At 41.5% G+C, this 16,374-nt stretch overlaps 1 protein-coding gene across 17 annotated transcripts in view; it reads right to left on the bottom strand.

Annotated features, from left to right (window-relative positions):
* Positions 1–14,791, bottom strand: part of TASP1 (taspase 1) — a 72,780-nt gene extending 57,989 nt beyond the window's left edge. For 6 of the 17 annotated variants that reach the window (XR_001465625.4, XM_015283502.4, XM_015283504.4 and 3 more), the window contains exons 1-6: positions 14,727–14,791; positions 13,309–13,526; positions 12,054–12,121; positions 10,370–10,438; positions 3,873–3,993; positions 2,381–2,465 (exon numbers count right to left, since the gene is read on the bottom strand). Coding sequence is in view for 16 of the 17 variants with exons in the window: in XM_015283502.4 (XP_015138988.1) it covers positions 2,381–2,465; positions 3,873–3,993; positions 10,370–10,438; positions 12,054–12,121; positions 13,309–13,453 (488 nt within the window). In the remaining variant the exon portion in view is untranslated. Of the gene's footprint in view, positions 1–2,380; positions 2,466–3,872; positions 3,994–6,446; positions 7,847–10,369; positions 10,439–10,700; positions 10,790–12,053; positions 12,122–13,308; positions 13,527–14,357 lie in introns of those variants that run through there. The other 11 variants (XM_025148607.3, XM_046938641.1, XM_046938643.1 and 8 more) reach the window with 7 other exon arrangements.
* Positions 14,792–16,374: the final 1,583 nt, after the last annotated feature.

Raw genomic sequence — 16,374 nt, 5'->3', positions numbered from 1 at the left:
TTTCTCTCATGTGGTCCTGTGCCAAACATTCTATTGAGAAAACATTAAGCTAAGTTAGATGGTGCTACAGAAGCTGTCTATACCAACAGGTTCAATTAACAAGACAGATTCTTAGGCTATGCAGTTTCTTTAAGACTCCCCACCATAGTATTTGCCCATGAGAAAAAAGATGAAACTTCCACATCTTTACAAATAAAAATCAGTTATTACAATCCTAACTCCTGGGAGGAATGACAGTAATACAGCTGTTTCTTGCTACTTGATGACATACTTTTCTAGCTTGCATAGCAACATATTTCACTCCCAGATCAAAAATATGTTACACCAAACCCTGCCAAAAAGGCAAGGCATGAAATTGTCAACAATCATCACCTACAATGAACATAAGATCCATTCCAAACTTGGGATAGCCTGAACATACAGGAGCATCTATTAAAGCATTACAGTGCTACAGACTGTTTCCAAGCTAGCTACTTTTTTGCTCTAATAAGATACATATTCCAAATTCAAAACAGAGAAGAAATGAAAATACATATGAGGTAAATAAGGTCCAAAACGTTGGCTCTGAAGTCAACCTCACACTTAGAGAGCTTTAACTCCCCTGTCTTATGAAGCATCTGTTAGCCAAGACCTTGCACAGTGTTTGAAAGATTTTGTCTTGTCCTTTTGAGAAAAAGAGGATACAGTTTATTTTCCATTCAGTTGTCTTAACATAATCTAGGTCATGAAGTTACAGAAAACACACTAAAATAGGACACAATTGTCCCAGGTGCTCTTCCCTGCTACAATTACAGAAAACACTGTGATGGTACAGACCAAACTAAATCACAAATGCTTGCTCCCACTTCTGGAACACCAAAAGAAAAGTAAACAGAACCCAAACCACAGCAATATCCTTTGATACCCTCTTTAATGTAAGTGGATATGCCCCAGCTTTCTCCTGATATTTGAAGAAATAAGCTACTGGCAGCAGCTAATATTTAAATTCATATTCCTTGGTAAACTTATCTGAAAAAGAAGTTCACCCCAGTTACAGTTCCTCTTCCTTTAATAAGGAAAACAGGTTCAAATGCAAAATCTGCTTGTTGATGTGTTGGTTTTGGGGTGCTTTTTTTCCAGTCTATGACCTACCTTTGCAGTATTACGGACACTGCAACAGTACTTCTCCTCAGTGTTTAAACTGGAATACCATACTACCCAGATACAGGCTGACTATTTAGACACTTTTACAGGAAGAAGTATGAACAGTAAAATTTCTAAATCAAATATACATATTTCTAACAACGTAAGTGCTGATTTAATACATCTGTAAATACTGCAATCTCTTAGCAAACAGCAGCAAAGTTCTCCAACAGGTATAACTGAGGTAACTGCTTAAATTCAAGCTCTCCGTTGGTTGATTTGAACTGCTAACAAAAATAAGATGCTTTTAAGATTAGTCAATTCCAACACAGTTTGTGGACACTTTCCACAAATGATAAAACAGTATTTAAGTTTCTTATGTATTTAACAGTTTCCTCTTTCATATTGGTATTACATCAGTCTCAAAATAAAGCACATTTTCAGTGTTGTCATAAACACCAATAAGTTTATGTTTAAAAGAAATTATAACTGAACACTGCGTATTTCCACAATTTAGTTACAAAATAAAGGCACAAAGCCAGTTAGTTTACATATTTTTAAAGCTAGACAAAAGCAAAGGCTGCAGAATTTCATTTTAATTTTGCTGTACTTACAGATTTTTCAAAACGATATAGTAAAAACTTAAGAATTCACACAGAATCACAGAATTGCAGAGATCGAAGGGACCTCAAGAGATCATCAAGTCCAACCCCCCTGCTAAAGCAGGCTCCCTACAAAAGGTCACACAGGTAGGCGTCCAGCCAGGTCTTGGACATCTCCGTAGAAGGAGACTCCACAACCTCTCTGGGCAGCCTGTTCCAGTGCTCCACCACCCTTATTATAAAGAAGTTCTTCTGCATGTTTGTATGAAACTTCCCATGTTCAAGTTTTAGGCCCTTGCTCCTTGTCCTATCACTATATACTGCCAAGAAAAGCCTGGCCTCATTCATCTGTGTCCTTCCTCCCTTCAGATATTTATAAAGATTAATTCGGTATGACATAACTTTAGAAATAGACACCTTGACACAAAACCTCACGATACGACACCTCCACCTATCCACAACAGTTCTACTCACAGCTGCATCGAGGGCACACTACGTTTCAAGATCTGAGAACAAAACGTTGCTTCTTTTTAAAAGCACGCTGTTGCTGGTATGTAAAACAGCACCAGCCTCCATTGGATAAGACAAAGCCTTCAAATGTTGCATGCAGTACAGATATAAGACTAAAGTAAAGTCAAGCAGAACAAAGCAATTACCAAGGTGGAATTCTGCCAGCAGAGAGTTTTCCTTTCTGCCCTTCACACAACAATCTATTTGCAACTGAAACGGGATTCTTGATTCCTGAAAAGAAAAATCAGCAAAAAATGGGAACAAACCATTAAAATATTTTCCACATAGCACTGTGGGGTTCATTTTGGCAATGGAAGTCAGCTTCCTTTAATTTCCAGCACTTCAGTAATTCAGTAAGAGACACATTGCGATGCTATTTTTCAGCTTAATAACATTAAAACAGTTGTTCCTTCTCGTGGCCTATCAGTGGTAACAAGACTTTCTAATCGACATTTGGTTTTGTTTTTTAAAGAAAGAAGGGTATTGAAATATTAGGAGTGACTCCCTACCACAGAAATCTCAGAATTAAAGCCGTGGTGTTCTACAGACCGAAGATGTTTTATGAGTATTAATTTTTCAAGATGGAAAAAGCTTTGTTTGGATCTATCTGGCCAGAACGGGGATTATAGGATTCAGGCTTAGCTTTTTCTCACTCCCTCACTTCCTCCTTCCCTGTGGTTGGAAGGATACATATTTTGTAGCAAGTAAGCCTTGAAACACTTAATTTTACTATTTATTTTAGATTTATATCTACATGAGGAAGTTATTACCACAGTTTAGAACTATCCTAGGATAAAGAACAAAGGTTGAAACGTTGTCAGAAAAGCTATTCAATAGTAACAGTTAAGGCTCTCAAACGTACTTATATCAAAAGTACAACGATCCCTGGTTGGGACTGCCTGTTTTGTACCGAAAGGTAAAACTAGGCAAAAGAAAGAAAAAGAAAGGCACGTTAGTTCTCAGATTAAATAAGTGCTATATGCATACTCATGTAACCTTGTAATAGTTTCTCAAACTAGAAATCCAAATGTTACTGATCACATGAGAGGATTATAATGAAAAAATCTATATTATAGAGGAATTTTACATTGGGGCAAACAGCTTGACAGGTGAGAAGCTGCAAGAATAAACAAGAAGCCTCAGTTTAGAGGCTGTGTACCTTTCTAACGCTGCAAATTGAAACCTTAGGTCCTCAGTATTTCAATTTGACCAATTAAGCTAAGAGATTCTATGGCTGAATTACAAAACAGTAAGTTCTTCAAGGAGTCAGATAACAAAAACAAATACTGTCATTTTAATGCTTGTATTTTATATATAAATACATATTAGCATTTTACTATAAGGTTACAATTCTCCAAAGCCATCTGAGAAGACATATTCCCTCTGAGTGAATGAATACTTTATCACATGATCACTCTGCAAAGTACTATCAGTGAACCAAGACAATACCCTGCAACATCACAGAGCAGTACTTCAGGAAGTGAGAATGCCTTCCTCTCCTTTTTGTTTTGTTTAGAGAGGGAAGAATTCATTAAATGGGGCTATAATGGCATTCCCTCCAAAAACTTAACAAAAAAGAACAAAACTGGTCTTTGCACTTAACTCAGTAGTTAGCTTTGTAATACATAGTTCACATACCACTCAGTGCGCCAACTGCTCCAAAATTCAGTGACTTTCCATCCATTATACTGGCATCGCATTCTATCTCCCCCAGAAGGTTTAAGTTAGAACCCATTCCTGCATTTGTAAAAGGAGAATCCTGAAAATAAAAACAAAGCACTGTGAGACTGCAATCAGAACAAACTATATCAAAACCTCCGCATAATTGATATGATGACAGTGATCTTGTTACAGCGCACGTTCTTGGTGCAGTACTTTAAATATGCCACAGCAACATCAGAAAAGAGCAATCTGCAATGTTTATCTTAAATTACTATGATGGAAACGTTATACTCTTTTCTGTACATCTCAAGAGTAATAATGTGCTAATATAAATCATAGTCACACAACAATTCCAGATGATCACTTATTTGTAAGCAAAAGTTCTACAGTGCATGCAAAAATCTCTACCAGAGACTACAGTCCACCTCTGACACTCTGAAGTATGACACAGGAGCAAACAGAACTATATGTTTTATTAAAATCATAAGCCTGTGATTGCAGCCTCGCACGTAGAAATGAGGAATCAGCACCACTAATAAGACTTCACTGTGCAAAATTTCTATCTGGGTACTAACATAAGTACTGCCATTACCACTAATAAGACTTCACTGTGCAAAATTTCTATCTGGGTACTAACATAAGTACTGCCATTACCATGGTCCGGAAGTTTTTTGAATAACAGCCAAATCATACATCACATGAAGTACAAAACAACTTTTAATAAGCTTCCTAGTCAAAAACTAAGCCACCTTTTATTAGCACTGTCTGTAGCTGTTGCTGACTCAAGTTTCTCAAATAAGAAGTGCTGCCCATCAGATTTAATATTACAGTTTCATACAGGCACGTTCTGCCCATGTGCCAAGATGCTGACCTCGGAAAGGTGGAAGACCACAAAGCAGCAGCTGGCTCAGCTGACCGCTACCTCCAGACTGCAGCACTTACACCAGCACTTAGGGATCTCAAGCTTACAACCTAAAACTGCAGTGTAGACAGTTAGACTGTACAGTTAGAACGTACAGTTACAGTAGACTGTAACTGTAGAAAATACAAAGCTTCAACACATGAAACAAGAATTTCATTTTCAAATGTTAGCTCATCTTATAAAAACTCTTAAGCGCCACTGAGGATATTGTTTTCAATTGCAGAATCCTTCTTACTTCAAGATGTACTTTAAAATGTTCTGGCAGCAATACAGGCGTGCTAAAGTGGTCAAATGTGGAAAGCTTGAAAAAGTTGCTCAACATGAATAATCCAGAATTACACCTACACAAATAGTTAAACTGCTCTGTTTTTGACATGCATTGTAGAGCATCCCATCCATCTTTGATATAGTTTCGGTCAAGGTTTATTTGCAACTTTTAAAAGGACTTCAAAGCCTACTGGAATTTCTTTCTACATGCTGTAATTATAAAATTAATTCTCCTGCAGGAATTCAGTAACAAGAAGTAATAGCCTACAAGGGTGAGTCAGGTCTCTCAATCAAACCAGTTAAAATGTTTTTCAAGCACACTTCTGTCATTAGTTACCGTTAGTCACTCTGCCACAAAATATCAAGCAGCAAAGTCTTCAACTAGAATTAACAACTTCCAGTTCAATATTCAGTACGAACATTTCAGGTTCATCTACGGTGACTGCCTTACTACACCAATGCTGCTGGCCTTGTGCTTTCAGCTTCAAATACGTATCCTTGAGATTAAGATTCCATATTCCAAAATCTTAATAATTAGTATTAAAAAAAAAAAAAAAAGAACAAATTATTTCATTGCAAAATGTTGCTTTCCATCCCTTTGATTGAGACATAACAAAAAAATGCAAATAGAGTAACGTTATTAGCAAGGATATTCAAACTTAAAACGTGATAACCACTTTCCATAATCACACTGATTCTCAGTTTAAATGATACTCAGAAAGAACGTTCCACAGAAGTCAGATGGAAGAGCCAAGCAAGAAACACACAGTATGAATAAACTTAGGCTGCACTAAGAGAAAGTTTAAAATTCTCATCTACAACAAACTTTGTTCTTGCTTCCAAAACCTGAACATTAGAATCTCTGAAGTGCTCCGCACTCAAAGAAAAGCTTGAAACTGCACAATGTTCCTCTAGCCAGCCGTAAATTCAATCAGCATGTGGTTCCATTGTAAACTGCATTTTTGAAAAGGAAAAAAAATATCTGCCCAAATCCCTTTATGTTTCGAGAGGAACTGGGACTTCATATGGTGGCAGATAGCAAAAGCATAAAAATAAATGGTTCTGGGATCGTGCATGCAGCTTTGAGATCAAGCATACAATGTAAGTGATGAGTCTTACGAAGCACCTTGTCCAGAACTATTTGATTATCAAAAGCTGAAAGGAGAAACACGTTCATTTATTCCTCTTCAATGACAGAGCTCGTAAACTGGAAAACATACCTGCCTTTATTCAACTTATGAAATACAGCTGATGCTCATGCAAACCAGCACCATTATTTTAACAGTTTCTGGGTCAGGTATTCAAGTTGCTTTGCACAAGTAATCTACTTTTTCTCTAACAACTACTAGCATCAGTTATACCTTGATCTATTCACTATTTCACTTGAGATTCATAAAGTCCAACAAAGAAAGGCTGTTCACTCTACATGTGGAGCCTGCAAAAATAAAACAAAAAACAGACAGCATACCGCAAGTAAACTGTCAGCTTGCTCATAAAAGATCAAGAGCGAGTCTTGCGCCTCTCTAAGTCTTTGAAGTGATGCCTCTTGGATTAGATGAAATTCTGTGTAATAGGAGTTGTGTAATTGAGCGGAACTGAGGGAAAAAAAAATCATCTTTTGCAGCACTCCCATGAAAAGATGTGTGTGCCTTGCAAAGACTACCGAGTTTTGGAATATAGCATTAAAAATTCTAACAAACTGTAGAAGTGAGAATTTCAGAGAAATTCACTGTACTGTGTTCTCCAACCAAATACTACCTAGACAATTATAAGCACAGACAGTAGAACGATGGCAGGCATCACTAGAACAGTCGGCATGAGAGAAAAGGAGAAAAAGACTGCTGATCAGATTAACTCTCTAAATATGCTTTAATTTCATCTTAAAGCCATAACATCTTACAGATGTCACTTCAGAATATTTAAATCTACTACAGCAAAAGAAGATTCTCTCGGGGGACAGCATAAACCAGAAAATAATTTACCCTAGGCACAGCTGAAGGGAGATGTGCAGCTGTTCAGCCAAGTTTCTTAAAATGTGTTTTCTTCTATGTAGCTCAGGAATATGATAAAAATTACAGCACAAAAGAGAAAATGTTTTCCACTGAGGTGGGAGCTGCATCACAAAGGAATCTTGTGGAACAAGAGCAGATTCTGTTAGCTTATTCACGTGCATGATTTATAAGATCCATTTTCATGAGCAAGTTGAAAGCCTATGGGTGACAGTTAGAGACTGAGGCAGCATAGGGAGCCCTGTGATCAGTGCCTACTACAGGCCACCCCATCAAGTGGAGCCTGTCAATGAGGCCTTCTACCTCCAGCTACAGGAGGCATCATGACTGCAAGCGCTCATCCTGCTGGGGGACTTAATCACCCAGACATCTGCTGGAAAGGTAGCATGGCGAGCTGTAGGCAATCCAAGAGGCTCCTGAAATGTGTTGAGGATAACTTCCTGAGTCAAGTAATAGAAATTCTCACCAGAGGGGATGCAGTACTGGACCTGTTGCTCACCAATGCAAGTGAACTGACTTGTGACATTAGGATTGGAGGCTGGTAGTGACCATGCTACAGTTGAGTTCATGCTCCAGAGGGATACGAAACAGGCAAAGAGTAAAATTAGGATGCTAAATTCTAGGAAAGCTAACTTTCATCTCTTCAGAGAGTGGGTCAACAAAACACCCTGGGAAACTGCCCTCATGGGCAAGGGTGTGGAGCAAAACTGGAAGATTTTTAAGGAAGCTTTCCTCAGTGCACAGGAGCTGTCCATCCCCAGGTGCAGCAAGTCAGGAAAGGAAGGCAAGAGATCAGCATGGCTGAACCAGGACCTGCTGGTCAAACTGGAGAGCAAGAAGAAAATGCACGGGCAGTGGAAAAAGGGGCAGGTACTGTAGGAAGAGTATAAGAAAGCTTCTAGGCTGTGTAGGGACAGTGTCAGGAAAGCCAAGGCTTAAACTTGGCAAGGGATGCCAAGAACAAGAAAGGCTTCTACGGGTACCTCAATCAGAAAAGAAAAAACCAGGAGGGCGTACTCCCCCTAGTGACTGATGAAGGTAGGGTGGTAACAACAGAGAAGAAGACTAAGATACTTAAAAACTTTTCTTCTTAGTCTTCTTCTCTGATAACTTCTCATCACACAGCCCTCAAATGTTTGGTAGGAGGGGACTGGGGAAGCAATGTTCCTCCCACTTTAAGAGAAGATCAGGTTTGTGACCACCTGAGGAACCTGAACATCCACAAATCTATGGATCCTGAGGAGATGCATCCCAGAGTGTTGAGGGAACTAGCTCACGTAGTTGCCAAGCCACTCTCAAGGATACTTGAAAAGTCATGGCAATCAGGTGAAGCCCCCGGTGACTGGAAAAAAGGCAACATCACATCCATTTTTAGGAAGAGTAATAAGGATGACCCTGGGAACTACCATCCTATCAGTCTCATCTCTGTGCCAAGAAAGACTGTGGAGCAGATCCTCCTGAAAGCTATGCTAAGGCACACGGAAGATACAGAAATGATAAAGAAGAACTAGCATGGCTTCACCAAGGGCAAATCCTGCCTGTCCAACTCAGTGGCTTTTGAGGATGGTGTCAGTACACCAATGGACAAGGGAAGAGCCCCTGATGTCATCTATTTGGAGTTCAGTAAGGCCTTTGACACGATACCCCACAACATCCTTCTCTCTAGATTGGAAAGATATGGATTTGATTGGTGGACTGTTAGATGAACGAAAAACTGGCTCAAGACCATAGAGTGGTGGACAGTGGCTCAGTGTCTGGATGGTGATGAGTGGTGCCCCACAGGGGATGGATACTCTTTAAGATCTTCACCAATGACATTGACAGTGGGGTCAAGTGCACCCTCAGCAAGTTTGCTGATGACACCAAGCTGTGGGATGTGGTCAACACACCAGATGGACAGGATGCCATCCACAGGGACCCCGACAGGCTCGAGTAGAGGGCCCAGGCGAACCTCATGAGGTTCAACAAATCCAAATGCGAGATCTTGCAACTGGGTCAAGGCAATCCTCACTACCAATACTAGCTGAAGGATGAAAGGATTGAGTGCAGCCCTGCCAATAAAGACCTGGGCGTACTGACCAGCTGGATATGAGCCAGCAATGTGCCCTCACATCCCAGAAAGTCAACCATACCCTAGGCTGCATCAAAAGAAGCATGGCCAGCAGGCCGAGGGAGGTGATCCTGCCCCTCTACTCTGTTCTGCTGAGGATTCACCTGGAGTACTGCATCCAGATGTGGAGTCCTCAGCACAGGAGAGACATGGACCTGTTGAAGTGAATCCAAGGAGGGCCAAAAATGAACCAAGGCATGGAACACCACTACTACAAGGACAGACTGAGAGAGCTGGGGCTGTTCAGCCTTGAGAAGAGAAGGCTCCAAGGTGACCTGAGAGTGGTCCTTCAGTATCTAAAGGGGAGCTACAGGAAAGGAGGGGACGAACTCTTCAGCATGGTCTGTGGTGACAGAACTAGGGGAAATGGCTTCAAGCTGAAGGAGGGTAGATTTAGGTTGGATATAAGGAAAAAGTCTTCTACAGTGACGGTGGTGAGGCACTGAAACATGTTGCCCAGAGACGTGGTTGATGCCCCGTTCCTGGAGACTTTCTAGGTGAGGCTGGATCGGGCTCTGGGCAACCTGATTTAGCTGTGGTGTCCCTGTTCATTGCAGGGGAGTTGGACTAGGTGACATTTAAAGGTCCCCTCCAACTCTAATGATTCTATGATTCTATGTTTCTATCATGCATAGATATACACAGAGATATATTTTTCTCTCATCTAGATCTATTTTAATGTTTAAGATAGCACATGAAAGCATATTTGAACAGTTCAGTGGAGACCACAATTACTGTTTAAAGCCAAGAAGCTCGCCAAGTTAAAAGTATGACTGAAGTTTTGGCACCTAGTCAGCACGCCTACCACATATTAAAGTACATACTGCCTGCCTTAAGCTAACCCTATCAAGTATGTTAATTAACACTTTCTAAACATGTGTAAGCAAATCCACTGCTAATCTTTTGAGAATATGACAATACATTTCAGCACCACATTTTTACAGCAGAATGCTTACCTCGCCTTCCTTCTTTACTAGTATAGTTGGAGAGGAAGAATGACTGCTAACTGAAAAGGAATTGCTTTTTCAGTCATGACTGCCATGTGAGATTAGTGGACCTAGGACAAGCATGTTACTAAACTTCCTCATTTACATCTCAGAAATTCTTCTAGCTTTACTCCCATTTTCCTTCACAGACACCCTTCACTGAAGTCAGAAATTCGTACCTCCAGTTCTATAAGTGCTGCAGTCACTGCATCTGTTGCAAGAGCACCAGCCTGTAGCTTTTCGATCGCCTGTAGAACAGAATTTTCAGTTTATTATTAGAAAATTCTAATATTCTGCAGCTATGTATTGTGTTTTCCTAGATCTGTACAAAAGAGAATCTTCATTAAATTAGGATTAAATCTAGGAGGACATAAAAGCAAGCATCATTGGAAACAGCTGGCATGTGCCACGTGAGGGTAGATCTGATGCCTTTTTAAAAAGGCATTCCAACACTGCATTTAGTAAGAGATTTTTGCATGATCAAATTTGTAGCAAAATAAGTTATTATACCTGGAATCCTCAAACATAATGATTCAGTCAAGGAGTTTCTAATTTTCCTTCCAAGATTCAACAACAGTCTCTAGTACTATATATGGCAACTGTCAAGAAATCGAACATAATCAACCAGAGAACTCATCTAGAAGCCAACACGCAAAACAAATCATATAAGACAATGTTATCTCCAGATTTTGCATGTGCGTCCATGTATTTGTCCATGTGTTTGAAAACACACACACAGGGAAGGAGTTCTAGAGCCTACTATTATTTCTCAGATCCAGACTGGTAAGATCTTGCAGTCAAGTTATCTCAGGAAACCTCCAGAAAAAAACTATAGCTGCGTCTTTATTTGCAAAACAAACCTGCGACTGTTTGCTCTTCATACATGTTATTAATGTTGGCTACTGAGCTTAAGGAACCAAACAGAATCTCAAGTAAGACTTGCATTCAACAGCAAACCTCGTCTCACACATAATTAGCTGGAAAATTAATATCATCGGGGCTAATGCACAATTTTAAGGAAGCTGATGTTAAGTTTGGATGATTTTTCAAGTTTCTCATTACGAAATTAGATTGGTATTAAGGTTGAGACACAGAACTACAAGATGAAGTGTTAATAATTATTAGACTCCAACTCTGAAAAGCACTTCTGAAAGGCCTGCCAGACTCCCCAGCGTGTTCTCTCTGGAGAAAGCAAAAGGCATTAGAAATTTTGGAGATAAGTCTTCCAGCTTCTCGTTCAGCACTTAGTACACAGGAGTTGCCAGCTCCAAAGCTAAGTTCTCGGAAGAGATTAAAAAAAACAACAATATTTCAATGGAAATTAAAATCTTGCCATTACTTCTTCTATAATTTTGGGAACTTAATTTGTTTCTTTGGTCATTTGTTTTTTGTTGTTGCTGTCCTTGCTACCTCCCCTCCCATCAAGAAATTAAGAGCCATCAAGAAGAAAGGAATTCTATAAATTCTTATAGCTATTGAGCAATTTGGATGCCAGTCAAAACAAATTCTGAAAAGAGTGGACACTGATGAAGAAAGATCCAGGCACTACATTCAACTCCAGAAATCCCAGAGCCACAAGAAGCTGTTATGAATATCCTGTGGATTATGAACCGTTCCCTAACTGTTCCTTTGGTGCATGGCATTTGCCACCACCAAATGACAAAGTTGCTGCACCTCACCTCTGTGCACTCTACCAAGTCTCTATAGCAGCCATGTTAGCTGTTGCTACTCCTTATTTTCCTCTAGAAATACAGTCAGTCAGAGCAGCTAAACCAAGTTATGTCTATTCATACCAAAGAGACAGTGATCCCAAATGCACTTCTTAGATACCCACTACAGGACTATGGAACTGGTAAGACATACCTTCTGGCAGGCTCTTTTGCACACATGCTTGTATTCTTTAGCTTTGGATTCAGAATGATAACCTGCACCTACAGTTAGGGAAAAGGAAAAGAGATTATACCACCTATCAAACTACTGTCTACAAACAGCAGCAAGAATTATGATACAGGCAGACAAGAGACATCCTTATTTGAGATTACAGTGGCACTCCCTTTTCATATTAGAAAGTAACAACATTATGCATTCAAATAGACTCAATAAAATACAGGGTACTGAGCTCACACACATGAGTACACACATTTAAATCATATAATCTGTTCCTATGAACACTCTCCAAGAGATAACAAATTAGTTCATTCTTAGAGACCAGCACAGCTATTTTATTTATTTGAAATCAGTGTAGAGAAAAAAAAAGGGGGGGGGGGGGGGGGGGGGGGGGGGGAAGGAACTTTGGTTTTAAGGCATACTCCAATTTTCTTTTTCCTGCAGAACGGCAAGTTGGCCAGTTACCATTCTGTTCACTTTCTAATGTTTGCACTGCATTTTCAGAGCTCTACACTCTACAACTAGGAGAGGTTCATGAAACAAAGATCAGCTTTTTTCATCTTATTCTATCCTGATGCATCCAACCACTCTGCTGCTTTTAGTCACTGTCCCCTATTTCCATACCTAAGAAATTCATCCGTCCACTATGTGACTAAATATGTTATCAGAAAAATAGCAGACGAGCTTAGACTGATTTTTAGATTCTGTTTTGTTCAGTTTCTTTTTTTTTAATTCAAAAAAATTAAAAATATTTGTATTTGTATTGTTTGTATTTATCTCAACTTCCATTTCCTCACCTTCAGTAAAAGCCAGCTTCAAGAAATTAATAAAATAAGTTTAAACACTACCAGTGACAAAAATAAAACAGTAAAATAACACAGTAAAGAGCAAGATATTGATCAATACGATTTGCTTTTAAATAGAATATCGAAATCTTCCAATATCAACTCAGATAAGTTCTATTAACTGTTAAATTTAAGGATTTTCTTTTCTATAAGGAGAAAAATACGTAATGATACAAATATATATACATCATTCAGAACATCCAAAATTACATTTTTAGTAGTAGTTTCTACAGCCAATGCAATCAAAATCTCCACTTATATTTTTGTATCCAAAGTTCACGCCACTTCATTAAAATACTAACAGACAAAAGCCAATATGATACATCAGTTGATCTTTAGTGTGTGTACAGACTATTGCAGTTCCAGCTGTTATGCTTCTACATTACCTGCATGAACAAGCACAAATCCCACTCGTTTCCCTCTTTGGGTCTGCTTTGTTTCGGGCTCTTTGACCACCACTTTTACAGCTGTAACCTGAGATGATTTGGAAGGTAACACTTCTACGGAGCTTATCCCCTTCTCCATGATCATACATTAGGATCAACATCTTCTACTGGCAAAGAGCATGCTTCCATTCAAAAATAAATTCTGGAGCAGAATCATCCTAAAACCAAATCACATGCATGTGTTAGATACAGATTTCCAAGGGACATATTTCACATAACCGATTCAGTTGAAAACATCCATATTGCAAGTTGAACCCAAACTGCAAGCTTCCATGAAGAGACTTAACTTCAACTTAGTCAACTTTCCAGACATCTTTAGAGATTTGCCCACGATAGAGAAAAAGCTGTTCTCCATGGTTTCCCTTTGTTTAGCATTAAAACCTATTAAAACCTAGTACGACTAATTAGTTTTTAATGCAGTGATGCTTCATAGGCACAATCCATACTTCCTAAAAGTGTTGACTCCAGCTCATGCTGAAGATCCTAAGCAGCATTACTACAACGCTGGCAAAAGCAAAAAACTGCACGCAGAGTTTTATGTGTAACCTGCATGACTTGCTGCCCTGAAGTCACACACCGGCATCTGGACAAGGGGGAACGGATTTAAGTTGAAAGAGGGAAGATTAGGTTGGATGTTAGGGGGAAGTTCTTTACCGGGAGGGTGGTGAGGTGCTGGAACAGGCTGCCCAGAGAGGTTGTGGATGCCCCGTCCCTGGAGGTGTTCAAGGCCAGGTTGGATGGGGCCCTGGGCAGCCTGGGTAAATGGGGAGGTTGGTGGCCCTGCCCGGCAGGGGGGTTGGAGCTTCATGACCCTTGAGGTCCCTTCCAACCCAGGCCATTCTGTGATTCTGTGATCTGTCTGCATGATTCTGTACTGTTATATTACGAGGAGGATGTAGAAACTGCGTGTTAACATAAAGTCAGCAGCCGCATAAGCAATTCACACTATTTCCACTGAATTGTAGCATACGAATAACACGCAAAAGAACCTTTTACTGGGGAAACTTCCCGGAAGGAGGAAGAGAGGAACCCCCGCGTGGCCGCCGCCGCCGCCTCAGGGCCCAGCCCGGGGGCGCCCGAGGGCCGCGGGCCCGACGTGGTCCCGCCGTCGCCACGGCAACGCACAGGGGGGCGGAGCCGCCGCACGGGGGTGACGTCACCGGGAAGCCCGCCCCGCCGGAGGCGCGCGGAGAGCAGCTGCCCGCGCGGCCGTTACCGCCCCGCCGCCAACAGCGGAGGCTCGGGGGGATGAGGAAGGGGACGGGGAAGAGCGGGCAGTCGGGAGATGCCGGGCCGAGAGGAGGCGGGGATTGGCGGGCTAAGGCGGGGCAGGGCGGACCCAGGCACGCAGCACTCACCCACCGCTGCCGTCAGCCTCGCGCACACCCGGAACCGTCCGCCCGCCCGTTGCCTCGGTGAGGATGAGGCGTCCCGCCCCATTGCCCCCCTCCCATTGGGCGCGGCGGGCCAGGCGACCGGAAGTAGCGTCACGTAGGGGAAGCGGCCGATTGGTTGGCGGAACGGGAAAGCCCCGCCCTCTGTCACGATGGCGCCAATGGCAGCGCGGGGAGGTGGGGCCGCTGTTATAGCGCCAGGCGCCCCACTGACGCTGCCTACCACGCCGCTCGGGCAGGAAATGGCGGCGGGGCGTCTTGTGTTTCCCGGGGGCAGGAAGGCATTCGGCACCGGCCTTGCTCCTACTGCTCCGCCTGCCGCTTGTTCTCTAGGGCTTGTTTGTCCTAGCCACCCCCGTCAAGCGCATCAGCAAAAGTGGCTCCTGATGGCCACCTGCAATAAAATAAAATGAAATTCACCGATTTGTGCGTTTCTGTCAGTAGTCGTGTCAGGCAGCTCTCGCGCTCATTAGCTTCCCCTTCTCCCCCGGCCAGCCCTGGCCTCTGCAGAGGCACGTGGGGTGCGGGCCTTGTGCTGGGACACCTCCAGCACCTCCCTGGGCAGCCTGTTCCAAAGCATCCCCACTCTTCCTGAGAACAGACTTTACCTAATATCCAATCTGAACCTCACCGGCAACTTGAGGCCATTCCATCTCATCCTATCACTGTTCCCTGGGAGAAAAGGCCGACCCCCACCTCTCTACACCCTGGCAGCTCAGTATTATATTGACAAACTTCTCCTCATTCCCAACCCTTCCTCCTCCACAGCTGAGAAAGGCACAATAAAACATACTGAAAACAGCCACAAAACACTGTAAGCAGGAGAAAACAGTGACAAGCCTGTCATTATCCCATGCCAAAAACTGTTAGCATTACATACAATTATGAGGAGCTGTAAGCAAGATGCATAAGAAAATCTTATCTGGATGTGCTTTTTCGAGGGTTGGTTGTTTTGTTTTGCTTTGCTTTTTTACAGTTGGATGATTTTAGCAACAGAATTTCTGTCTCATCAAGCGCCCCATATTAGACAGTGACAGCAAGGTGTGTTTAGGTTTTACACAGCAGATCCAGTGCCATCGTGGACTGAGCAATCTCTTCTTCTTATGTGACTGATTTGGATTAGATGTGTAACATACTGCTTTTTTCCCTCATAGAGCATTATTTGACATTAAATATTTATCCTGCTCTGCTAGCTAATGTTTAAGCGCGTGCCTTAAGGAAGCACATTACACAATGCGTAATATCTATCCTTTCTCTTTATTTACTACTCACAAACAATAGCATGAAAAACTGTGGCCTTTCTAATTACAGATGCATCTGTGCCCGACAGAAAAGAGACCAAAAGATGCTACAAAAAGCCCCATTTGGAGAAGGCAGCAAGAGAAGAAAGAAGCTCATGAATATTTTACTAACTGCAGTTTATATTTTTAATAGCTTCTTCCTTGGTCTGACCAGACACTTGGGTAAGTGGTGTCCTCAGTTACACAAATGCACATCTCTTGGATAAAACTACGAACCATTAACACATTTTATTCTCCTATCTTAGCCACGCGTCAGCACTGAGCCAGCTGATTCCAAACAAAAATAATTTTTCAGTCACATTCTTCTCTCT

Source organism: Gallus gallus, chromosome 3 (genome assembly GCF_016699485.2).
Source record: "Gallus gallus isolate bGalGal1 chromosome 3, bGalGal1.mat.broiler.GRCg7b, whole genome shotgun sequence".
In the NCBI taxonomy this organism is placed as follows: Eukaryota; Metazoa; Chordata; class Aves; order Galliformes; family Phasianidae; genus Gallus; species Gallus gallus.
This window is presented reverse-complemented; position numbering and strand designations above follow the sequence as displayed.